This window comes from Macaca thibetana, chromosome 10 (assembly GCF_024542745.1).
Source record: "Macaca thibetana thibetana isolate TM-01 chromosome 10, ASM2454274v1, whole genome shotgun sequence".
NCBI lineage: Eukaryota > Metazoa > Chordata > Mammalia > Primates > Cercopithecidae > Macaca > Macaca thibetana.
This window is the reverse complement of record NC_065587.1, coordinates 53,817,215-53,842,607: the sequence shown is the minus strand read 5'-3', so window position 1 is coordinate 53,842,607 and position 25,393 is coordinate 53,817,215. Positions and strand designations below refer to the sequence as shown.

Here is a 25,393-nt window from a genome sequence, read left to right as displayed (position 1 = left end):
CTGTGGACACTGGACCTCTAGGTGTGCTCCTCACCCATTCACCTGGCCCTGTGAACCCACCTCCCTACAAAGGCCATTTCATCTCTGTGTTTCCAAAAGCCTGGCTCCCTACTCTTTTGAATGTCCTTTGCTCCATTCCTATTGCTGAACCCTTCATTGTTCCCTTTTTGATTGGCCTCCAAATATTGCCGCTTTCCCTTAAATCATCTTCTTGCTTTCCTCCTCCAGCACACTCTTCTCAGCTCAGCAAGATTCTAGGCCTTCTCTGGGCCTGTGCCCACCAGCACATGCCTCCTCAGGATATGTATGTACTAAAATATCTTTCCTTTGTCTTATCTGGTCTTCGCCCCATGGGGCAACCCGAAGGCTAACATTTATTCCTTCACACATTAATTTAAGCTGCTTTAATTGCTGCTATGATATGTTTTATATAATATAATTAATGTTTTAATTCTGTGTACTTACTTCCCCAGGCAGTTTTGTGAAAGGCCCAATTTTGGAATCAAGCAAATAAAGAATAAGTAATGGCTGAAATCATTATAGTAACGCCCCTCTCCCAAAGGATTTAAAACCGTACTTGTTTTTTTCAAAGTGTGTTAAAAAGGGAAAATATATTTTAATCTTCTCTTTATCCTGGGCATGTTTGGGTGGCTTTAATGAAGTTCCCTGGACCCTGATTTCAAGAGTTTCTGGCCTTTTGGTATCTGACCACCATCCTCAAGACGCCACTGCAGCTTGAGGTCTGTGTTGAGATTACCAGCTTTGCACCCCCTGCCACCAACTCTTTTTCATGATGGAGGCTGTACTTAGGATGAGAAGTTGCTGAATCCACTCATTCATTTATTCATTCATTTGACACCCGTATGTTGGTGTCCTATTATGTACCTAGGACTGGGAAAGATCCAGTCCTGTCCTCAGGGAGCTCACAGTCAAATGGGACCAGGCAGAAGGAGTTATGGTCTGGCATGCTAAATGCTGTGGCAACATGGGGGAGGAGGTGGGGTGGGGTAGAATACCTACCTCTGTTTCAGGGAGTTGGGGAAGGTTTAAGAGGAGGTGACATTTAAACTTAAGAAAGGAGAAGAAAAGGAAGGAACATCAAGATCAATGAGACAAACTGTAAGGAAAAAAGATTGTGTGTCTGGGAAGTGGGGAGAGGCTGAAGCCAGTGTGCATGGGAGGACATGGCAGGAAGTTAGTATAGAAAGAGAGGTTGGGGCTGAGTGGGGAAGGGTGTGCTCTGCCAGGATGAGGAGTTTGGATCATCCTGAGGGTGTAGGGAAACCCAAAGAGGTTTTTATGCAAGAAAGTGTCCCAGTCGATCAGATCTGGAGTTTATCAAGAGAATTGCAGCAGTGTAAAGAGTTGCCTGGCACATAGTAGATGCTCAATACGTCCTGTGGAATGAGGGAGGCTGTTGGGACAGTCCAGATGAAAGATGGCGGCCTTTGAATTAGGACAGTGGCAGAGGTGACAGAAAATAGGGGATGGATCCTAGAGGCAGAATCCACAAGATGCAAATGTGCCCTTAACAGCAGAAGCCACAAGAATGGGATTAGAAGCGTTCTCCCCTTCCATCTTCCCTGATCTGTGTGGTCTGACCTCTTGGCCTGTTCCAGAAATTGAGAGCTTGGAGGGTCATCATCCCAACCGTTGTCTAGTTCAAGCTCCTAAGTTTTCCTTGTAGAAAAATTCAGGCCTAAGGGAACACAGTCCTTCAGAGGCAGAGCCTCCACCAGAACCCAGGTGTTCCATGCTGCAAAGCAGAGTGTTAACACTGGTTCAAGAACATCTTGAGGGCCGGGCGTGGTGGCTCATACCTGTAATCTCAGCACTTTGGCAGGCCAAGGCACGCGGATCACCTGAGGTCAGGAGTTCGAGACCAGCCTGGCCAACATGGAGAAACCCCGTCTCTACTAAAAATACAAAAATTAGCTAGGCATGGTGGCGCCTGCCTGTAATCCTAGCTACTCAGGAGGTTGAGGCAGGAGAATCGGTTGAACCCAGGAGGCAGAGGTTGTAGTGAGCCAAGATCACGCCACTGCACTCCAGCCTGGGCAACACAGCGAGACTCCATCAAAACAAACAAAGAAACAAAAAACACCTAAAAACAAAACAAAACAAAAAAAAAAAAGAACATCTTCAGAGGTCATGAACCCAGGAAATGTAGGCACAAGTGTGTGTGTTTCTGCAAAATGAGAGGGTCCCAAGTGTCCTAACATTCTTAAAGTGTTTTATAATGCCACAAAAGGCTGGCCCACTCTTTTTTTTTTTTTTTGAGACGGAGTCTCGCTCTGTCACCCAGGCTGGAGTGCAGTGGCCGGATGTCAGCTCACTGCAAGCTCCGCCTCCCGGGTTCACGCCATTCTCCTGCCTCAGCCTCCCGAGTAGCTGGGACTATAGGCGCCCGCCACCTCGCCCGGCTAGTTTTTTGTATTTTTTAGTAGAGACGGGGTTTCACCGTGTTAGCCAGGATGGTCTCGATCTCCTGACCTCGTGATCCGCCCGTCTCGGCCTCCCAAAGTGCTGGGATTACAGGCGTGAGCCACCGCGCCCGGCCTTTTTTTTTTTTTTTTTTTTTTTGAGATGGGGTTTTGCACTGTCGCCCAGGCTGAAGTGCAGTGCTGCAATTATTGCAATCATGGCTCACTGCAACCTTGACCTCCTGGCCTCAAGCGATCCTCCTGCCTCAGCCTCCTGAGTAGCTGGGACTACAGGTGTTTGCCACCATGCCTGGCTAACTTTTAAAACTTTTTTTTTTTTTTTTTGTAGAGATGGGGGTCTTGCCATGTTGCCGAGGTGGTCTTGAACTCCTGGCCTCAAACAATCTCCCTTTTTGGCCTTCCAAAGTGTTCGATTATAGGAGTAAACCACGGCGCCTGGCCCCCACCTTTTTTTTTTTTTTTTTTCTTTTTCTTTTTCTTTTTCCGAGATGGAGTCTTGCTCTGCCTTCCAGACTGGAGTGCAGTGGCACGATCTCGGCTCGTTGCAATCTCTGCCTCCCCGGTTCAAGCGATTCTCCTGTCTCAGCCTCCCGAGTAGCTGGGATTACAGGCAAACGCCACTACATCCGGTTAATTTTTGTATTTTTAGTAGAGATGGGGTTTCACTATTTTGGCCAGGTTGATCTCGAATTCCTGACCTCAAGTGATCTGCCCACCTCGGCCTCCTAAAGTGCTGGATTACGGGCGTGAGCCACCGCGCCCGGTCCTTACTCTTAATAAATGCTTGTCTCCATGTGCTGGGTGGGAGGTGGGATGGAATGGAATGAGGTGAGGACGCACGGATGCATGGATGGATGCATGGGAAGTTGAGACGACGCGCCCACACGAGGGAATTTCCTTTGAAGGAGTGAAATTATGAGTTGGGAAACTCTTTTCCTTGAAACGCCTCCCCACACCCCAGCTGTGGCCTTCCCGTTTTCTGCGTGGTAGTGTCGGGGAACTTCCTCAGGTCTCTCCGCAGTGGAGACCCTTTCGGTTTTGCGAGGATACCTAGAGGCAGCGGAGAGGGGGGCAGGGAGGGGAAAACCGTGAGGGTCCCTGTGGCGGGCCCCAGCACGCATGGGATCTCTCTCCGCTCCCTGGAAGCAGGCTAGCTCCTGGCCTGCCTCGGCTTGGCCTTTGTGGGAGGGACCTGGGGGCAAAGAAGAAGGGCTGTCTCTGGGACCATGCCTCCTCCCCTAAGGAGAAGGACGCAAGACGCGTCCCTAAACTCCCGGGGGGAATTAGACTTTTGGGAATGTTCTGGGGAAATCCCTGCGCGGTGAATTGCTGGGGGCTCCGCCCCCCGATAGGTGGACCGCGATTGGTCTTTGAAGACCCCGCCTCTTTCCTGGGCGGGCCCAAGGCAGGGGCAGGGGAGTCAGCAGAGGCCTCGCTCGGGCCCCCAGTGGTCCTGCCGTCTGGTCTCAGCTCGCCATGGTTCGTCTGCCTCTGCAGTGCGTCCTCTGGGGCTGCTTGCTGACCGCTGTGAGTTGTTTTTGCCCCCACCCGACGGGATTTGGGAGTAGGGAATGAGAAGGAAGGGGAAGCAAAACTTCGGGGGAGAGACCTTCCTGGCTGATTTTTGTGGGGGCAGGAGGGTGGGTGGGAGCTGGGCAAGGTGCCCCCGCTCCAGGCTGAATGGGGTGGGCTGCCTCTCTCTTCTCCCGGGCTGGGGTCCCGGGTGGCCTACAGGGGTCGCACAGGGAAGGCACCGGCTGCACAAGCGTGCCTAGACGGCGTGGATGGGTTTAGGGAGTCTCAGAGGCTGGCCACACAGAGACTGGTAGGGGGTTCAGAGGGCGGGAAGTGAGGCGGACCAAGGGAAGGGGCGGGTCTGGCCCGTTTCCTGTCCCCTTCTTATTGTGGACAGATGCCAGCCTCTGTAAGTGGTTATCATCTCCTTGCCAGCTGGGGCTGCCTTCTTCCAGGGCATCTTGTGGGAAAAGAGATGGGTGCAGAGACCCAGGTACTTTTTTGAGACGACAAGGAGCTTTTAACATCGCCCCCCGCCCTGAACCCTATCTTGGGTGTTCCAACCTAGAAGGAATCCCCAGGGCTGTGCCTTTTTCTCCTGAATTTAAGATGACATAAATTCAGGGGACCCCTGGGGGAGATGAACAGTTTATGGGACCCAATAAAGGGTTAGGAGACCAGGGTTCTGGTTGGCTTTGACCAGGGCTGGTGGTCAGAGGGCTGGAGAAACCAGGGGTTTCTCCAGGCATCAGAAGGGCTCGGAGCCAACCAAGCATATCTCCGGGATTTTCAGAAGCCTACACTTGACTTACTTTTTGTTTAAATGTATTTTTGTAGTTCCTCATTCTGGAGGCTGGGAATCCCCCAAGTACCTGACTCCCTCATCCCAGCCCCTCTGGCCTCCCCCTACTTTTGAGCGCTGTAGATTCCAGCATGAAGCCTGGGTAGGAATGATCCATGGTGTGGGGGGTCGGCAGCAAGGGAAGAGAGGGAGTGGGGAGGCTGCTTTGGTCCCACAGCTTTCACTTTCACCTGAAGCAATGGCTCTTAGGGAGCAGGGAGGCAGGGGGAGGGCGGAGCTGGAAAAGAGGTAAAGGGGGGCCCTTGTGGTAGGAGTGGAGGAAAAGCCAGAGGAGGTGGGGTGAAGGGTGTGACCCAGGCTTCTCAAGAGCGGAGTCTGCCCTCATAACTCCCAACTTTGGCTCCAGGTAGAGGTTGGGCTGTGACAATGTCAGAAGCTATCTATTGAGGGCTTCTTGTGTGTCAGGCTCTAAGCCAAACACTGCCTGTTTTCTTTGTCTGATTGCCCACAACTCCCCCATTATACAGACTGGCAAACTGAGGCTCAGAAAGGGGGATTGTCTCGCCAAAGGTCTCATAGCTAGCTAATGGAAGAACCTGGGTGTGAATCTACATCTGCATGATACCTGAGCCTGCCTCTCAGATAGTGAGAGTCTTCAAGCTCTGGTCCTGAGCTCTTTTGTGGCAGAAGGACCAGAACTACGGGGAGTGAGAACTGGGGATTGACAGGCTTTTAGAGGAGGGCTTTATTTCTCATGTGTTTGAAGATGGTATCAAGGACTTTCCTATCTTTGGGAGTGTGGGAGCTCCACGTTCACAGGATGGTGTCTTGCGATGAGCTGGTGGGGGGCAGTGGCTTTTTCTATTTCCTTTCCCATTTTGGGTAAGACACATTTCTGTAAGTAATTTGCTGAGATACCCAGGTTGAATGAGAGCCACCAGTTAGGTAGGATTCTGAACAGCCAGCCAGGTAGCCGGGGTGCTGGCCATATATCATGCAAGCAGATACAAATGAATGATGATTAAAATTGCTGTTTAATGAGCACCTACTATGTTCCCGACACTGTGCCAGGCCATATACATGTATTCTTTCTTATCTTCACAGTCCAACCTGCAGGGCAGGCATTATTACTCCCATTTTAGAGACAGGGAAACTGAGGCTAAGAGAAGCAAAATAACAAAGTGTTACAAAGTCAAAGTCAGGACTGGAGTCTAAAGCTGTCTGACTCTCAAACTTGTGTTCTTTTCCCTGGCTGTTCCCAAAGTGTGGGACGATTTTAAGGAGCACATGGACATATAATTAAACATATACTCACTTTACAGTTCTTTTAAAAATCTTTCTCATTTTTTCAAAGAGGAAGTCTCTGGAGCTAGAATAGAGTTAATGCCTCTCCAAGCCTTGCTAATCCTCCTTTTAAAACAAAAATCAAGAGCAGGCCTGGGGTGGAGGGCCTTCAGCAAGCAAAGCAACCAGCTGGGGTTTAATAACCTTGTTTTGCTTCCTCATAATTTATTTTTAGGGTTACCTTTTATTTATGAGAAGTGATACTGGTTCTTGTCTCTTGGCGATGATGTAAGGTTTACATTTAAGGTAAATGTACTGGCCAGGCATGGTAGCTCACGCCTGTAATCCCAGCATTTTGGGAGGCCAAGGCAGTCAGATCACTTGAGGTCAGGAGTTTGAGATTAGCCTGGTCAACCTGGTGAAACCGCATCACTACTAAAAATACACAAATTAGCCAGGCATAGTGGTGCACACCTGTAATCCCGCTACTCAGGAGGCTTAGACTGGAGAATTGCTTGAATCCGGGAGGTAGAGGTTGCAGTGCGCTGAGATGGTGCCATTGCACTCCAGCCTGGGTGATGGAGCGAGACCCTGTCTGAAAAAATAAAAGAAAATAAAAGTATTGAAATTAACAAGAAGTAATTAATAGCATGGATGGTACCTGGATGTAGTAAAATGGTGAAGATGAAACACAAATTGATGGAGAGAGGGAGCATTGAGACTTGAGTTCTCATTTGGACTCTGTCACTGTGAAACTCTGGGCAAGTGACCCTCCTCTTTGGTGCTCAGTCTCAACTATCTGTAAAATGAAAGAGTGTGAGTTTACCCTTCCAGCTTTACATTCTAGCATTTTATGAGGGAAGGGCTGGATGAACAGATGATGAGGAGTTGAAGGAAGAAAACATGATGGGTCTTGGAAAGGAGCAGGAAGGGAAGCAGAAGAATAGGAGGAAGAGGCCAAGTGCTAAACATAGCCCCAAACAGCACTAGGGCCAGCTGAAGTCAGCTAGCTTCAGGACTCCAGGGGAGCTGCTGGAGTCCCCATATCCAATGGGATCTTTGGGAAGAGGAATGACTCAGGCATCAAGCCCAAAGGAATTCTGTTCAGTTCAGAGAATGTGTGAGTTTCCAGTACCACTGCTTTGTAAAATATCAAAATGATTCTCTGGGTGCGATTATAATCAGGCAATTTACTTGAAAACAAACATTCCAAATATCATGCAGATTCCACTTTCTGTTTTGACTTGCACTTCAGTTTGCAGCCTCTGTCCTGGATGACTTTTACCTTTCTGCTGAAGAGGCTACAGCGGAGATTTCAAGATCCCTTCAAATTGCACCATTCTGTTTTTAGGTCTATCCAGAACCACCCACTGCATGCAGAGAAAAACAGTACCTAATAAACAGTCAGTGCTGTTCTTTGTGCCAGCCAGGTGAGATGCCAACCCTCTAGCCCCATCATGGAGCCCCCCTTTGCTTTGGTGGCAGACGCAGACCCCATGTGTTAACTGTAAACTCAAATCTGAAACAACCCACTTCCCAGTCCTGCTTCACTGTCAGAATGTTCTGGGTTCCCTCTCTACCAGGTAAACCTCTGTCTACCCTGAACTAGGGATCCCAGCTCCTCCATCTTCCTTGCCTGACTATGAAGGGTCCAAGACTTTCATCTTTGAATCCCCTACCCTAAAGCCTGGCCTGATCATTGTGTGGTTAGTGTCTGACTCATGGAGTTGGCCAGAGCCCTCCCTCATTTCCTGATGTTTTCCAGGACAGAAACTGGTGAGTGACTGCACAGAGTTCACCGAAACAGAATGCCTTCCTTGCGGTGAAAGCGAATTCCTAGACACCTGGAATAGAGAGACACGCTGCCACCAGCACAAATACTGCGACCCCAGTGCGTGGGCTGTTGGGAAAGGGACGCTTGGGAGCCGGGTTGATATTGCAGCTGATATTCCCAACAATGCAGCCATTCTAATTTTATGTAGCCAGGGTTTGTTCTGATTGGTTGGAGTCCGGCTTGTACTGGTCATTAAATGATTTGATTGCCATCTCTACTTGGAAGAGGGTCTGAGGAAGAAAGAGCAGGCAATGTGGGGAGTGAGGCTCAGACTATGGTCCAGTGGGGTGTTCCCATCCTTCCTGCCCTTCTCTTCTCAGACCTAGGGCTTCGGGTCCAGCAGAAGGGCACCTCAGAAACAGACACCATCTGCACCTGTGAAGAAGGCCTGCACTGTACGAGTGAGTCCTGTGAGAGCTGTGTCCCGCACCGCTCATGCTTGCCTGGCTTTGGGGTCAAGCAGATTGGTAAGTGGCTCATCTGGGAATCAGTTTTGGAGGTGGGACAGAGGAGCTTAGGGCCCAGGGTGAGGGGCTGGGCAGTGGGCACTTAGCTCCAGAGGCAGAGGAAGCGGAGGCTCCAACCTATGTTGGCATCCCCACTGGAGTGAGCTGCAGATGGGACCTTGTTCATTCTTCCTCCTGCCATGGGCATCTGCCTTTGAAGGGCAATGGGAGAAATCCTCCTGGGGATTGCAGCTGTTGGGGGCAGCACCACATCAGGGGAAGAGTGTTCAAGGCAGGAGCTCTTCCCGTCCTGCCTGGCCACTGGCTCCCTTGTGAGCTTGACAGGTGGTCCACTGTGATGGTTAATGTCCCCCTCCCCACCCACTCCCAGCTACAGGGGTTTCTGATACCATCTGTGAGCCCTGCCCGGTCGGCTTCTTCTCCAATGTGTCATCTGCTTTTGAAAAGTGTCGCCCTTGGACAAGGTATAAGCACTCATCGCTTGTGTTTCCTCCTCTAAGAGTGGCATGGAGCTGCCTCCATTCTCCAGCCACCTGTCCTGTCCCCGCTCCCAGAGGTCCACACGTACTCATGCACTTGTGAAGCATCTGCAGAGTGGCCTCATGGCCAACCAGATGGGCACGTTTCCACATTTTTCTTGCCTGCTCTCTCTTTGAGGTAATAGACACTGTTGATCTCTCGCTTCATGAGAGCCTCCTATTCTGGGAGTATTGGGACACTTATCTTAGCTTTCCTTCTGCCCCTCCTGCTTCTCCTCAGTTTTCCTCCTCTTGCTTTCACCTTACCTGGCTTTCTAGGGCTTTCTGGGCTCTAGCTGCTCACCCTGAGGGCCTCCCTCTCTTATATCCAGCTCCAAACCCACACCTGGTCCTGCCCTCTGACTGTCTACATGTTTTGGGAACATACTCACTGTCTCCACTGTTGTCACTTTAGTTTGGGCTTCATCACTGTGGTCTGGGTGATGCCTTTTCTGCCTTGTGGCCTCCCTGCTTCTGCTCTCTCCCCTCCAGCTGGTTCTCTCTTCATCCTATTGCCAACATGAACGTTCGACAGTTTCTTTCAGGTCATAACACTCTCCTATTTGAGATGCTTCCTATCTTTCTGTTGGAACCAAGACTCCTTAGCATGGCATCAGACCTTCCTGCTGCATTCCTGATCTCTTTCCTGCATCGCACAGCTTCATGCTACTTGCAATCCTCTGAACACACTGTTCATTCTCTTCCGTCAAACTCATCTGCCTGGAATACCTTAAACACGGGCGGCAAGCCAGGTGTGGTGGCTCGCGCCTGTAATCCCAGCACTTTGGGAGGCCAAGGTGGGTGGATCACTTGAGGTCAGGAGTTCAAGACCAGCCAGCCCAACACGGTGAAAACCCATCTCTACTAAAAATATGAAAAAATTAGCTGGGTGTGGTGGTGGGCGCCTGTAATCCCAGCTACTCGGCAGGCTGAGGCAGGAGAATCGCTTGAACCCGGGAGGTGGAGGTTGCAGTGAGCCGAGATAGCGCCACTGCACTCCAGCCTAGGCAACAGAGCGACATTCTGTCTCAAAAAACAAACACCTGCCCCATTAACTTTTGGCATTTGATTTTTAAAAATGGGCAAGATAGGCACATGGGACAGAAGGCACAAAAGAGCCAGAGCAATGTCTTTCTCCCATCCCTGCCCCTTAGCCTCCCAGTTATCTCTGGAGGGAGCCATTGTTCCTTGCATATCCTTCCAGAGATTCTACATATAAACAAACCAACACACAACACACACACACACAATCTCCCTCCTTTTACTTTTGCACAAATAGGAGTATACCATATACATTTTATTTGTTAACTGTCTGCCTTTCCCTAATAGATTGAAAATTCCTTAAATGTAGAGACTTGGCCTTTTTTTCCCTTCCGTTGATACATCCCCTATTCCTAGAACAGTGCCTGATGCATAGTAGGTGCTCAAATTTTTACTGATAAATGTTGACTGATAACTGGAGGCCCCAGTGGTATAGTATTAATGGAACCAGTGGCTTACAAATCTGATTACAGTTCAGTAAGTGTGTGACCCTCACGGAGCCTCAGTCTCCTCATCTGGAAAATGGGAATGACTTTTATTTCACAAGGCTTGAGCTAAAAACATGTAAAGTGTATTGTAAACTCCTGAATGCTCTACTCATGTAAGACTAAAGTAGGCCGGGCGCGGTGGCTCACACCTGTAATCCCAGCACTTTGGGAGGCCAGGCGGGCGGATCATGAGGTCAAGAGATGGAGACCATCCTGGCTAATATGGTGAAACCCTGTCTCTACTAAAAGTACAAAAATTAGCTGTGCATGGTGGCATGCGTCTGTAGTCCCAGCTACTCGGGAGGCGGAGGCAGGAGAATCACTTGAACCTGGGAGGCGGAGGCTGCAGTTAGGCCGAGATCGCGCCACTGCATTCCAGCCAGTCGGGCGAAAGAGCGAGACTCCGTCTCAAAAAAAAAAATAAATAAAAATTTAAAAAAGGCTAAAGTATATGCTTTCTTCAAAGCTTCTCTCTCTTTGTCCCACCTTAGATGATTTTTCCTTTGCAACGTCCTGTGTCCATTCTGCTCTACTCTTCCTGGGGCCACCTGGACCAGGTCTTCATCATCTCATATCTAGATGCTTGCTGTGCCTCCTGACTGGCCACTCTTCTGTAATTTCTCCTCCTCTGAGCTCTCCAGGCAGCTGAATCCTCTCACTAGTGAAGTCGCCTGGTTGGATGCTGATGAGACTGACCAGCTGAATCCAGTTGAAAACTTCACACCTGCCAGTGATCTGGTTCTAAAGACACTATTTTCCATAGTTTCCTAACACCATCCTGCATGCCACCTGCCTGATTTCCCCACATCACATGGTCCCACTTAGCAGGACTGCACTGCTGATCCAAATTTTACATCCTTTAGGGCCCACTCAGGTCTTATGTCTGCGGGGAAGTCTGTCTGGAAGACCCTTAAACCAGAGGGTTCGCAACAGGGGGCAGTTTTGTTCCCTGTGGAATGTTTGCCAATGTCTGGACACATTTCATTTGTCACAAATGGAGAGGGGGATGCTACAGGGATCTGGCAGATAGAGGCCAGGGATGCTGCTGAACATCTGCAATGCACAGGACAGCCCCCGCCCCCCCGACCCAGTAAAGAATGATCCAGCCCAAATGTCCCTGGTGCTGAGGTTGAGTAACGCTGTCTTAAGCTGAACTCATCATCTCTCCATTCCAGCCTTGGTGGATTCCGTTTCCTCGGAACCATTCCCATCTCACTTTAGCCTGCCTAGATCACAAAGCATGGCACTCATTATAGACCCCCCTATTTATTACTCCTTCAAGATGTGCAATAATCTTTTCTCTGCACTTTTAAGTTCTGTAAGAACAGAGTCTGTGTCATTCCTATAATAACCAGCATAGGATGTTGCACGTACTGTGTGTTCAGTGAACCTGGATTTGTTGATTGTTGACTGACTCATTCTAGAGTTAGAAATCTTATGCTTGGGGAAACTTAATATCTCTTTCTTTCTCTGTGTGTGTGCATTTGTGCACGTGTCTGCGCATAGCTGTGAGACCAAAGACCTGGTTGTGCAACAGGCAGGCACAAACAAGACTGATGTTGTCTGTGGTGAGTCCTGGACAATGGGCCCTGGAAAAAGCCTAGGAAAGTGGGAACTGAAGGGGGAGATGAGGCACACAGGAACACTGGATGGGGAAAGGGGGAGGAGAGGCAGTTTGGGGGTGTGGTATCACAGCTCTGCCACTTATCTTGGGAGCCTGGGCAAATCACTTCCCCTCTCTTAGCCTCAGTTTCTTCATCTGTAAAATGGGATGATAACACTACTTCCTTAGTAGGTTTTGATTTTAGAGTGAGAAGGTTGGCCTACAGCAAAGATCAGATAATGTAAATCAGTGAAAAAGGTCAGGAGTGAGAAAAATACATTCTCTTTGCTTTTTCTCAAACTGTACTTTCCTGTTTGTAGGGCTGGGACTAGAGTGAGGTGAGCAAGGCACTTGCCCTTGGGCACAATATTTAAGAAGGTGCCATAAAAGTGTAGTAATCAAGGTAAATTCATTTTGATGCAATATTTTTAAAAATAAAAATTAATGCAAATAAATCTATGATGAGCAAGAGAGCAACAATTTAAATAAAGAACAGGATCCGACTCAGTGTTTGCACGACCCTGCCTCGCTCACCTTACCCTAATCCTGGCCCTGGTTCCAATGAAACGAATGGGCAGCCAGCCTGCAGGCCATAGTTTGCTGACTTGGTGTCTGCCTGATGATTTTCAAAATATGGCATTAAAAGAGTGTTTATCTTGATGACTGAGTGTTTTGGACATCCCTATCAATTTTATCCTGAAACAATTTCATCCCTTGCCTCACCCTAGTCTCCGCCCCGCCTTTTGGTATTTCTTTTGTTTTTCCCACTTAGAAAAAAAATTTGGCTCGAGAAATACTTTACCTTTCCCCTCCACTCTTCTATACCAAAAGCACCATGCAGACATGAATCATGCTAGACCTCAGCATTGGGCAGAGAGCGGGGAGTGGCGGGGAGCATGGTGAGCGGGTGGTGACAGCCGCCGCCACTCGCTTCAAGCTGATGGTTCCCAGGTGGGGAGGCTGCCGGGTGGAACCCGATCTTCCCAGTTCGTAAGAGTAATTAGATGTCTAGGTTTTAATATGTTATCTCCCAGTTTAAAAATGTCGGCAAGTATTTCCAAATATTAAAAAATGTTCTGGTTCCTTTAAAGACATCTGCCAGCCACATTTCCCCAAAGGCTGCGGTTTGAACCCTGTGATGTAGATGAGCTCTGACACTGACACTGGAGGATTCTGGAGTCTGACAAGTCACAGCAGGTTTAGGGTAGGGAGACCCTGCAGGTGAGGGGTACATGCTGAAGTCCTGATTTCTCCAGGTCCCCAGGATCGGCAGAGAGCCCTGGTGGTGATCCCCATCTGCTTGGGGATCCTGTTTGTCATCCTCCTCTTGGTGCTGGTCTTTATCAGTGAGTCCTCAGGTGGGGAGGTTATGGGGGAGTGAGGGGGGACCACCTGTTTCCTAATCTGGCCTCTCCAACTCCCCATCCTTTTTTTTTTTCCCTCTAGAAAAGGTGGCCAAGAAGCCAAACGATAAGGTAGGTCGCCCCTGAGAACTGGGACAGAGTTTTGACAAACTGGAAAGATGGCCTCACGATTGCCTATGGGGCAGTAAAACTGATTCAGAGTCTGTCCCTGCAGCCAGTGGGGTGGCAGCAGAATTGGGGACTGTCACCCCCACCCACCATGCTCCTTCCATCCGGAGCTCAGTCCCCCACAGAACTGCCCCTGGAACCACTGGCAGAGCCTAACACTGGCTGTTCTTCACTCCTTTCCTGGCATTCAATGCTTAGGGAGCTGCATATTTGGGCCTTGGGGCTGGGTCAAATGGGTGGGAGCAAATGTGGCAGCCCCTTAAGCCCGGTGGCTCCCACTCTGGAAGCTCTTCGTCGCCCTTGGTATGGCCAGCAGGGGGCAGGAGGCACCCAAGGAATCAGCACTGACCCGCCGTCTGGGAAAGGCGAGAGGGCTCGGGGAAGGGATCCGCTTCCCAGGGAGGGGCTCCTCAGAGGCACAGCTGCCCCTGTTGCTGGGGGTGACCTCACACCTTGCCTCCCCAGGTCCCCCACCCCAAGCAGGAACCCCAGGAGATCAATTTTCCGGACGATCTTCCTGGCTCCAACCCTGCCGCTCCAGTGCAGGAGACTTTACATGGATGCCAACCAGTCACCCAGGAGGATGGCAAAGAGAGTCGCATCTCAGTGCAGGAGAGACAGTGAGGCTGCACACACCCAGGAGTGTGGCCACGTGGGCAAACAGGCACTTGACCAGAGAGCCTGGCGCTGCTGCTGCTGTGGCGTGAGGGTGAGGGATTGGCACTAACTGGGCACAGCTACCCCCTCCCGCCTGCACCCCTGCAGTTTGAGACAGGAGACCTGGCACCGGATGCAGAAACAGTTCACCTTGAACCTCTCACTTCACCCTGGAGCCCATCCAGTCTCCCAACTTGTATTAAAGGCAGAGGCAGAAGTTTGGTGGTGGTTGTGGGGGGTGTGGTTTAGTAATATCCACCAGACCTTCCGATCCAGCAGTTTGGTGCCCAGAGAGGCATCCTGGTGGCTTCCCTGCGCCCAGGAAGCCATAAACACAGATGCCCATTGCAGCATTTGTTTGTGATAGTGAACAACTGGAAGCTGCTTAACTGTCCGTCAGCAGGAGACTGGCTAAATAAAATTAGAATATATTTATACAACAGAATCTCAAAAACACTGTCGAGTAAGGAAAAAAAGAGCATGCTGCTGAATGATGGGTATGGAACTTTTTAAAAAATATATATGCTTTTATGTATGTATATTGCCTATGGATATATGTATAAATACAATATGCATCATATATTGATATAACAAGGGTTCTGGAAGGACACACAGAAAACCCACAGCTTGAAGAGTGGTGACGTCTGGGGTGGGGAAGAAGGGTCGGGGGAGGGTTGGTTAAAGGGAGATTTGGCTTTCCCATAATGCTTCATCTTTTTCCCAAAAGGAGAGTGAATTCACATAATGCTTATGTAATTAAAAAATCATCAAACATGTAAAAAGAAAAACGGGGGCGAACATGCTGGGTGACATGAGCTGTTTAACCTGCTGTCAGGCTCACGGAATGAGGGCATTTTCTGTAGATAAATAAGAATGTCCCCAGGCTGCTGCCCCTCCAGGGTGGTTTCCATGGGTGCTCACATGTGGTATCGAGATTGCAAAGTGCTCTTCCCATTTGATTCATGTTCACAAAAGTAGCCTTCCCAAGCAGGGCGGGCCTGCATCCCTCCCTCTTTTACAGAGGTGGAAATGAGGTCCAGAGGGGCGAAGTGACTTGCCTATAGTCACACAGCAGTGTCTGGTGGTGCCATGCTCAGAGCTCCTCACTCTGGGTCCTGAGCTCCTCCCAGGTCTGCCTACTGTCTGGAACCGACATCTGTAGTTCCTTCCCAGGGAGATCCTGGGTCTGTCACCACCTTCTGACCTCCTGTGGCTGCAGGAGCTACTGCTTCTCGGTCAGATGGTATCCCCTTCCCCCCAGCAGTATCTCAGGATAAAAATAAACCATCCTGTTCTCTTTTCCTGCTGAGCCAACTGAGGGGGAGCCTAGCCAGGAGGAGCGGCAGATGGAGTGGGAGCAGAGGGGAGGGGAGGGGAGGGGAGGAAGGTTGGAGGACAAGGAGGAGAAGGAAGAGCAATGCAAAGTGCCATGGCACAAAGGTTCGAGGTGAGGTTTAACCCAGGGGTCTCAACCTTTCCCAGGAAAGAACCTGCTCTGGATTTCCCCAACACATCCTGCTGGCTGGAGGGTGTGGGGTGATGGGGGGCAAGGGGAGATACGGAGAGGGCTTATCCTGATGGAGGCTGTGAGGGCAGCTGGGAGCCAAGAGAGGGGCACCTGGCTTGGCAGGCTTCCCAGAAGAGCTTTAAGAACCATTTGGATGCACCAGGTGGAGGCCTTTGGTTTAGAAAGTGGAGCAAAGTGGTGGTGGTAGGGAAGGGGAACTTTGGGACCTAATTCTTATATCTTACCTAGAGCCTAAGTGTGAGTGCTGTTCACTTCTATGGTGGTATGGTGGAAAGAGATCAAAGACCCACGCCTGCCACCTGTCATCTGTGTGACCTTGGATGAGTCACTTTCACTGCTTCACTTCTTATCTGACAAATGGTGACAATATCTGCAGCAGACGCTATTGATGCCCCCCGTGTTCTCTCCTAGGTCAGAGATTCTCAAATTTGAGTGTGGGTCAGGCGCGGTGGCTCACGTCTGTAATCCCATCACTCTGGGAGGCCTAGGTGGGCAGATCACCTAAGGTTAGGAGTTCGAGACCAGCCTGACCAACAGGGCAAAACCCCGTCTCTATTAAAAATACAAAAATTATCCAGGCATGATGGCGGGTGCCTGTAATCCCAGCTACTTGGGAGGCTGAGGCAGGAGAATTGCTTGAACCCGGGAGGCGGGGGTTGCAGTGAGCTAAGATCATGCCACTGCACTCTATAGAGCCTGGGCAACAGAGCAAAACTCTGTCTAAAATAACAACAACAACAATAGCAACAACAACAACAACAACAAAACCTGAGCGTGTATCTGAGCCCCCTGCATGGTGGTTCTTGTTAAAGACTGTGGGGCCCCACCTCCCGTGTTTCTGATTCTGAGGGTCTGGGATGGAGATCAATAATCTGCATTCTGATAAGTTTCCCCAGTTGTATTGATGCTGCTGACCCAGGGTTCATACTTGGCCTTCATCTTTCTTCTTTTCCCTCCCTCCCTCCCTCCCTCTCTCTCTCTCTCTCTCTCTCTCTCTTTCTTTCTTTCTTTCTTATGTTGTCTCGCTGTGTTGCCCACGCTGGAGTGCAGTAGTGCCACCCTAGCTCATTGCAACCTCCACCTCCCAGGTTCAAGTGACTCTCCTGCCTCAGCCTCCCAAGTAGCTGGGATGATAGGTGTGCACCACCACGCCTAGCTAATTTTTTGTATTTTTCGTAGAGACAGGGGTTTCACCATGTTGTCCAATCTGGTCTTGAACTCCTCACCTTAAGTGATCCTCCTGCCTCGGCCTCCCAAAGTGCTGACATTACAGGCATGAGCCACCGCACCCAGCCAGCATTCATATTCCTATACTGTGTAAGCAGCCAGTTTCTGACTGCAAGCACCGGGGATCACTTGCCTTAGGGCTTTTCCAGGTCTTGAAAACATGTTTGGTGTAGAGGCAGGCCAGGTAAGATGTAGATGGGGGAGTTAATTCCCCGAAGTACTCTCAGCCAGCCAGGGTTGAAAGTGGGAGGATAAATGCTCAAGCTTCCTTGCCCTTGGGAGGGACAAGTGTGAGCTGTGTTCTACAGTGTCTCCGAGGCTCCCTGGAGGGACTGAGCCATGGAGCCTCCAGTGGGCACTCTGCATTGATACCCATCCTTTCCCTGTCTCACATCCCCTCTCCACCACTGGTGCTTGCCGGGTTCAACTCCCAAATAAACGACCTGCATTCATCCCTAGTCTCAGGATCTGCTTCTGGGAGAAGCTCCCCCTGAGAATCAGCACAGCCCATGCACAACAACGTGCAATTTTGTTTTTCTTAGCGTCCCTAATGAAGGGAAGAGGTGGTTATTCTTGGCAGCGTTAGCACGTTCTGGTTCTAAATAGAGACTGGCCAGGAGCTTTCTATGTGGCCTCAGGAAAGTTACTCAGTTCTGGGCTTTTGTCCCCGGATGCATGATGGGTCCCTAGGAGTTCTAAGGATCCTGCCAGTTCTGAAAATAGTGGAGAGTACCAACCTCTTCAGGGTGTAGGGTCCTCCCCGGTGCGTGGACGGAGGGGGTGGCTGTGAGGCGCGCATCAGCCAGAAGGTGGCGCCAAGGTAACGCCCGAAGACCCTGGCGGCGGCTTGGACGCCCTGAGTAAAGTTGCCTTTGCTGGCTCGCCCCACACCCGCCCACACTTGGGAGAGGAGGCCTTTATTCCCTTGGTCCCATCAGCCTGAGCCTCTTGAAGCTTCTATTCCGCAACTTCATCCATTCCCAGGTCTCATCCTTGTCATGAATACTTCCTTCCTTAACAAACATCGGCTGCGGTCCTACTGTGTGCCCCATCCAGAGCTAGGGTTGTGCACAGTGACACTGCTAAGATACTGAGTGCTCACTGTGTGCTAGGCACAGCGCTAAGGACTTTGCATTCATTGCCTTAATCTGTATGACAGCCGTGCATAAGACGTGGTCTCTTACAATACCCATTTTACAGATGAGATGCAGAAGTCAAATGACTTGCTAATGTCTCGAGTGTTAGAGCTGGAATTTGGACCTAACTAGGTTGACTCAAAAGCCTATGGTTTTTGCTCATTCAGTGAGTAGGAAAGTAGGCACTTGTTGGGGGGTGATGTAAACTCATGCCCACAGGGGCTGGAGAAAGGGCTGGGAGGAAAATCAGGTGGCAGACACTACGGCAAAATGGAGAGGCTCTGTCTATCTTTGGGGGGCAGCCTCCATTGGCTCCTTCCAATGGTTGCCCAGCAGGAATGAGGGTTGCAGATTATCTGGAAACTGGATTTTCTTTTTTTACAGAGTCTCGCTGTGTTGTCGCCCAGGCTGGAGTGCAGTGGTGTGATCTCAACTCACTGCAAGCTCTGCCTTCCGGGTTCATGACATTCTCCTGCCTCAGCTTCCCGAGTAGCTGGGACTACAGGTGCCCACCACCATACCTGGCTAATTTTTTGTATTTTTAGTAGAGATGGGGTTTCGCTGTGTTAGCCAGGATGGTCTTGATCTCCTAACGTCGTGATCCGCCTGTCTCGGCCTCCCAAAGTGCTGGGATTACAGGCGTGAGCCACCACGCCCGGCCTGTCATCTGGATTTTTATGTGAACTCTATTTTTAAATTCCAAAAATTGGTCAAAAACCCCATAAAAGTGGCCGGGCGTTGTGGCTCATGCTTGTAATCCCAGCACTTTGGGAGGCTGAGGCAGGCAGATCGCCTGCGGTCAGGAGTTCAAGACCAGCCTGGCCAACATGGTGAAACCCCATCTCTGCTAAAAATACAACAAAATTTGCTGGTCATGGTGTGCATGCCTGTAATCCCTGCTACTTGGGAAGCTGAGGCAGGAGAATTGCTTAAACCCTGGAAGCGGAGGTTGCAGTCAGCTGATATTGCACCACTGCACTCCAGCCTGGGCGACAAGAGCGAAACTCTGTTTTAAAAAAAACAAAAAACAAAAAACAAACCCACAAAAGCTTGCTGAGAGCACGGGAAAGCATGTCACAGACGGCTGGGATTAAAAGAGACTGGAAACTTCACTGTGTCCTACCCTTTTGTTTTTATAAGTGGGGAAACAGAGGCACTGAGAAAGTCCAGAGCTGGCTCAGGCAACAGGTCCTAGGCGGCTTGTCTCTCTGCACCCAACCAGGAGGTTGAAGAGGGCTTAGGATCCACCTAAGAGGCCCGTGCCCCCCAGGTAACCAGGGCTTAAGGCATTGGTGCTCTGGGACTGAGGGACTTCCCTTAGGAGGAGCCTAGTTGTGTGTAGATGTCCTCCTCATTCTATGAACAGCCCTCCACACTCCCACCCCTGCAGCCCCGGCCACAGGCAGGAATGCACACCAGCTCCCCCACTTAAGCCTTCAGGCCCTGCAGTCAATTCCTTGGGCAGCAGAAGTTATTAAAGACCCTGCCCCGAAGGACTTCTCTCCCTCCGACTGATTCTGGCACAGCAAATTACAAACCCACCTGTAGGGGTGGGGAGATGCAGTTTTAATTTGTAAAAAAGAGAAAGAAAAAAAGAAATCCATGCTGTGGTCCTGGAGTCGGGGAGACAGAGGAAGCTCCTGAGGGGGCTTCTCCTGGGAGGAGCAGTATTGTTACCGTGGGCGCTCCAGGAGAAGCCCAGCAAGGTCAGTGAGCAGCTTGGACCCAGCCAGCTACAGCCAGTGGGCAGGGGGTGAGGGCGCCTGTCTCTTCCTATGCTCGCCCTCCCTCTCTGTCCCTGAGGCTCCCTGCCGATTGGCACATCCTGCTGGGACTTGGCTCCCAGCTAGTTCCCTGCCTCCCGCTCACTCCAGGGCTCCCTCCTACCCTCTGCAGCGTCTTTCTCCTCCCCTGCTTTCTCCCGTGCTTTCTAACTACCTCCTTTCCCATCTCCAGCTATTCCGACTCACCTTGTTCTCTTTTGAACAAGTCTTATTGTTCTGCCTAATTATAAAAGTCATGCTCGGGCCGGGCGCGGTGGCTCAAGCCTGTAATCCCAGCACTTTGGGAGGCCGAGACGGGCGGATCACGAGGTCAGGAGATCGAGACCATCCTGGTTAATACGGTGAAACCCCGTCTCTACTAAAAAGTACAAAAAACTAGCCGGGCGAGGTGGCGGGCGCCTGTAGTCCCAGCTACTTGGGAGGCTGAGGCAGGAGAATGGTGTGAACCCGGGAGGCGGAGCTTGCAGTGAGCTGAGATCTGGCCACTGCACTCCAGCCTGGGCGACAGAGCGAGACTCCGTCTCAAAAAAATAAAAAAAAACAAAAGTCATGCTCATGCACCACACCCCCCATCCAAGCAATAAACAGGAACAGGGAAGTAAGACCACTCGTAAGCCTCCCGCCCCCTGCTAACCACAAGGTATGCGTCCTTCTAGACTTGTTTTCTCTGAAAAAAAATTTTTTTTTAAATCTTGGGCTATTATTAATATGCACTATTTTGTAAGCAGCCTTCTTTGGTTAGCAGTGCACGGCAGACGTCTCTCCATGCCAATTATATAGAAATGGACAGCATGGCTTTTATTTATTTATTTTTTTGGTCTCACTCTGACACCCAGGCTAAATTTTTGTGTTTCTTTGTAGAGATGGGGTCTTGCCAGGTTGCCCAGGCTGGTCTTGAACTCCTGGGCTCAAGTGATCCACCTGCCTTGGCCTCCCAAAGTGCTAGGGTTACCGGCCTGAGCCACTGCGCCCGGCAACAGCATGCTTTTTAATTGGTGCATGGGATTCCATTGTAGGGCTGGATGCTGGTTCATGAAGAGACTCCTATGAAGTCCCTCCTGGACTTTTAGGCGGGGTTTCTCTTTCCTTTTCCTCATAAGTCTCTGCCGGGTGCCTCCTCCGCTTTTCCTGTCTCTCCATCTCTTCTTTCCTACCTCCCATTTTCTCTCTCTGCCTTTCACTCTCCGCTCCTCTCTGACTTCATCCCTGAGTCCCCACCCTTAGTTTCTCCTGTCTTCTCCCCTCCGCACCCCACTCTCCCCAGCCCTCCCCATTCCCTCTGACTCTCTGCTCCCTGCGGAGGGGTCGGGGGTCCGCGGTGTTTAACACCGGCTCCCGCGTCAGACACGTGCCATCTCATTAGCGTGCCTGTCCCCCCAAGTGAGGCAGGCAGGAGCCACAGTAGCAGCGAGAGGCCTAATTGAATGTAACTAATTATTCACTCCCTTAAATGGGCCTGGGAGGGACAGAATTACTCACTCTGAACTGGGGAGACAGGGAACTGGCCGCTGGCAAACAAATCCTGGGGCCTGTGGAGAGGGTTCTCCTTGGAATACTAATTAGGACCGAGTGATGGGATAAAATCAGGGACAGAGGCGCCTCTCCCTGCCCTCCCACCTCGTCTGGGAAGTTGGGGGTCAGGAGGAGGAAGAGACCCTTGTGTGAATCTAATTGAAGGACCCCAGGGAAGTGTTAATACGGGGTGGGGGCAGGGGGAATGAAATGCTGAGCCTGGGGCTTGAGGAAGGCAGGGGGCTAATGTTTAATATGGAGAGAGGCAGGAGGGCACAGCAGTGCCGGAGGGAAGGAACTGGCAGCAACCCCAGGGCCACCCAGAGCTGAGGGAGCCCCACTGGCTCCTGGGAGGAAGCCCTTCTCCTCCCAAGCACTCCCAAGTGCCAGGCCCTGTGCTAAAGACCAGTGTTCCAAATCTTCCTGAAGCCTTTTGTGGAGTTGGCTCGCTCCGTATCTCAGATGGGAAAAACGGAGGCTCAGAGGGGAAGCGGCTCCTTAACCCATGATCAGGCAGCTAGAGTGAGCCGGGCTGGGGCTGGGTTCCGCCGGGCTGCAGAGCTTCTGTTCCTAACCTCTAGAATGACCCAGACCACATCCCAGACCAATTAGATAAAATTTCCATGGAGGTGGCGTGTGATGGTCACAGTCCAGGCATCAGTTTTTTTTTTTTGAGACAGTCTTGCTCTGTCACCCAGGCTAGAGTACAATGGCGCGATCTTGGTTCACTGCAACCTGCGCCTCCTGGGTTCAAACGATTCTCCTGCCTCAGCCTCCTGAGTAGCTGGGATGACAGGTGCCTGCCATCACGCCCGGCTTATTTTTGTATTTCTAGTAGAGACGGGGTTTCACTATGTTGGCGGGGCTGGTCTTGAACTCTTGACCTCAAGTTGATCCATCTGCCTTGGCCTCCCAAAGTGCTGGGATTGCAGGTGTGAGCCGCTGTGCCTGGCCAATCATTAGTATATTTCTTTAGAGCTTCCCTGGTGATTCTGAGATTCAGCCAGAACTGAGGACCCCTGGTCTGGACTTTATTTCCCTGTTTGAGTCACTGCTTCTATTTCACAAGTGGCATCCATCCTTCTACTGAGCCAAACTGTCCCAAAGGACCTCTAGGTTCTACCTAGCCTTATCTCTGGGACTGGTTTCTGGACAGCTGGGAGCACACAAGCTGGGGCAGGAGGGACTGTGTGGAATAGGATGGGGGACGGTTCTAATGTCCAGGGGTGGACCCAGGGTAGAAGACCTGAATGCAGCCCCAGGAGACTCTGGGATGCATCATTCTGGGCAGCTCCTGAAGGTCAAAGGCGAGAAGTCAATTAGGAATTGTGCAGACATGGAAAGAAGGACAAATCACACGATGGAGAGACGTGTAGAATGGAGAGGTGTGTGTGTGCATGCGTGTGTGCATGTGTAGTCAGGGAGTGGTTGATGTGGGTGGGTATAGTAATCGTGATTCTTGATGCCATTTATGTGCCAGGTACTTTTCACATATTATCTCCTTTGGTCCTGACAACAGTCCTTTGAGGGTGTATGGTCATCCTTGCAGCTGAGCAAGGTGCAGCTCAGAGAGGTTGAGTAAGCGTCCCAAGGCCACACGCAGAATCAGTATTCAATTTCTGGCTCTCAGTTCCAAATCCCATGCTCCTTTCTCCTACTCTGCCTTGATTCTGCGATTGCACTTGTGATCTCTTCTCTAGCAGGTGTTGGTGTGTGTGCATGCTGGTTAGATGTGCGTGATGTGCATGTGCTTGTGTGTGTGTGTGTTTCTCCCTCCTTTTGGGAGGGACAAGACTTCCATTCTGCCCAGCACAATGCCTCCTGCTGACCAGTGAGGGAGAAGAGAAGGGGCACCCACCCCTGCTTCTTGCTCCTGTTCCCCAGTGCCACTCAGCTGGCGACTGCCTCTCCTGTGGCTGGGGCTGAGGAGGGGCAGGGTAAGGCGGGTTATCCTGCCAGCCAAGTGACAAATAGCCTTATTTGTAACAAAGGTGGAGAGACAACCTATTTCTGGGGCAGGGAAACTCTCTCTTTTTCAGACTTTCAAGCTGCTCTCCTGCCACCCCCATTCCCCGCCCCAGTGAAGGTGGCAGGGAGAGATGGGCCTGTCACACTCATCCCCCTTCCGTTCCCCCACCTCAAGTGCAGGGGACTTCATGGGAGCTTCATAGAGGGGCAGCAAATTTATGAGCCCAACACCGATTCCCCGATCACCTTGCTGGCCGATCCATCTTTCTGGAGCCAGAGATGAAATGAAATTATTGTGAAATAAATCCGTACAGATGATCTAGGGACTGGCAGTGGGGCGACAGCAAGGGGTGCGAGCCAGGAACTGGGGCTCAGGTGGGAGGGCTGTTGCCACTCCCCTTGGCTGAGACCCAGAGAGGGGACTTCACTGGCTTTCCTCCCTTGGATGGGGTGGGGCAGCGTTCTGCTTATGCCCCCTACTCTCTGTGGAGCCCCTTGCCCAATAGGATCCTTATCTAAGGGGCTGAATGAAGGACCCTCCAGCTTGTGATGGGTCCTGTGTCACTCATGCTTCCAAACTCCTAGGGTCAGAGAGCAAGCAGGGGGTGGGAAGGGTTGCATTCGGGATGAGGTGGGAGTGAAGACAGAGTCAGAGTCAGGGCCAAGGGCCTGGGTGATGCTTCCCATGTTTAATTACCTGCCGTGGAGGCCCCCTGCTGTGCCAGATGTTCATGCCTAAGTTCTGGCAATGAAGGGAGACCCAAGGGAAGGCACCAGTGTTGGGGTTACTCAGACAGCTTGGGGCCACACCTGTTTACCAGGAGGTTTGGAAGTAGTTCAATATTTTAACAACCTCTGTAGTGGGACCTCATATTCTAGCTGAGTACCTATCTTGGAGCAGGGTGAGGGTTGGGACAGCTTGGTGCCCCCTCTCCCTCCTCTTTGCCCAGCAGTGTCTGGGGTCTCCCCTGCAAAGATCCTGCAGGATGGCTGTGTCTCAGGCTGGGGCATCAGGGGCTGACCTCAGAGCCGAAGGGTCCACAATGGACTTGCCAAGCCCAGAGTGCCAGAGCTTTCCTGCCTCCCCTCCCACCTCAGCCAGCTCTCAAGGGATCTGCCCACCACCCTGAGCACTGAGCTGGAAGTGGAGGCAGCCAGCCGGCTGGGATGTGATCATTCGGCTTCCTGAGCAAGGCCAGCCCTGGCCACAGGGAAACGATGAGGTCCCTTGAGTAGTCAATGGTCTGCTGTGGCCACTGGGCAGGACAGGCCCTCCCTATCCTGCCCTGGTCTTGCCCTGGGACCTTAACCCTCTCCCCTTCTGAGGAAGGAGCACAGTGGCTTTGGGGGATGATGAGGGCCAGCAAGCCAGACCCTCAGCACCTATTGATGTTGCAGGCTGGGTGGGTGCATGTCTGAGTGCAGCCCCAGGCTCACATTAGGTGGGGCGGGGGTGGAAGCCAGACATAGACTGCTCTGGAAATGAGATTTGCCTCGTTATCTGTGCTTGCTCAGACTGAGGGCCTTGGGCATTAACCAGCCCATCCAAGGAGTTAAGAAGCAGGGATGCAGGAGGAGGGGCAGGGAGCCAAAATCCAGGCTGGAGTGGATAGAGCCCCTGCTGGAATGTGTATGTATGTGTGTCCCTTGGTGGTTTGGATTTGTGGGGTTTTGTCTGCACAAGTGTGTGTGTTTTCCTGGTTAGTGTGGATGTCCTTTAAAAGAATGTGTGTAGAGTACCTCATCTCCTGCGCATGGTGGTTGCTGTTTCTCTTTAGTGTGTGTGTGTGTGTGTGTGTGTGTGTGTGTGCTGCTGGAATTAACATAAGTATATCTGTTTTTGACTGCACCTGTGTGTGCACACCCACAGGTTCCTGTTGGTTTTGTTTGTACATGCCTCGCTCACATCCCAGCCCGCTCAGAAGGCTGCAGGCCCAGACACAGCCTAATGGACAGAGCCAAGTGGGCAGGGCAGGCTGGCTGGCCTGCACCCAGGGGGCGGTGGGTGGGTCTGGGCATCTTCCAGAGGCACCGGCCTGGCAGGGAACAAAGG

At 51.2% G+C, this 25,393-nt stretch overlaps 2 protein-coding genes across 4 annotated transcripts in view; one reads left to right on the top strand and one right to left on the bottom strand.

The window, feature by feature from the left end:
- The window catches only part of NCOA5 (nuclear receptor coactivator 5), a 255,054-nt gene that overhangs the window by 55,458 nt on the left and 174,203 nt on the right, over positions 1-25,393 (bottom strand). The gene's annotated exons all lie outside the window — the stretch shown is intronic.
- On the top strand, positions 3,816-14,625 carry CD40 (CD40 molecule). 3 transcript variants are annotated; one of them, XM_050806571.1, is made up of 9 exons: positions 3,816-3,971; positions 7,397-7,475; positions 7,811-7,936; positions 8,200-8,346; positions 8,717-8,810; positions 11,900-11,961; positions 13,253-13,342; positions 13,443-13,471; positions 13,994-14,625. In XM_050806571.1, exons 1-9 carry the CDS (start codon positions 3,921-3,923, stop codon positions 14,150-14,152), a joined length of 837 nt encoding a protein of 278 aa, XP_050662528.1. In that variant the 5' UTR covers positions 3,816-3,920; the 3' UTR covers positions 14,153-14,625. The 3 variants fall into 3 exon arrangements, with proteins under 3 accessions (XP_050662528.1, XP_050662527.1, XP_050662529.1); XM_050806570.1 differs by having other exon boundaries at positions 13,253-13,354; XM_050806572.1 differs by lacking the exon at positions 13,994-14,625 and having other exon boundaries at positions 11,900-12,001; positions 13,443-13,476.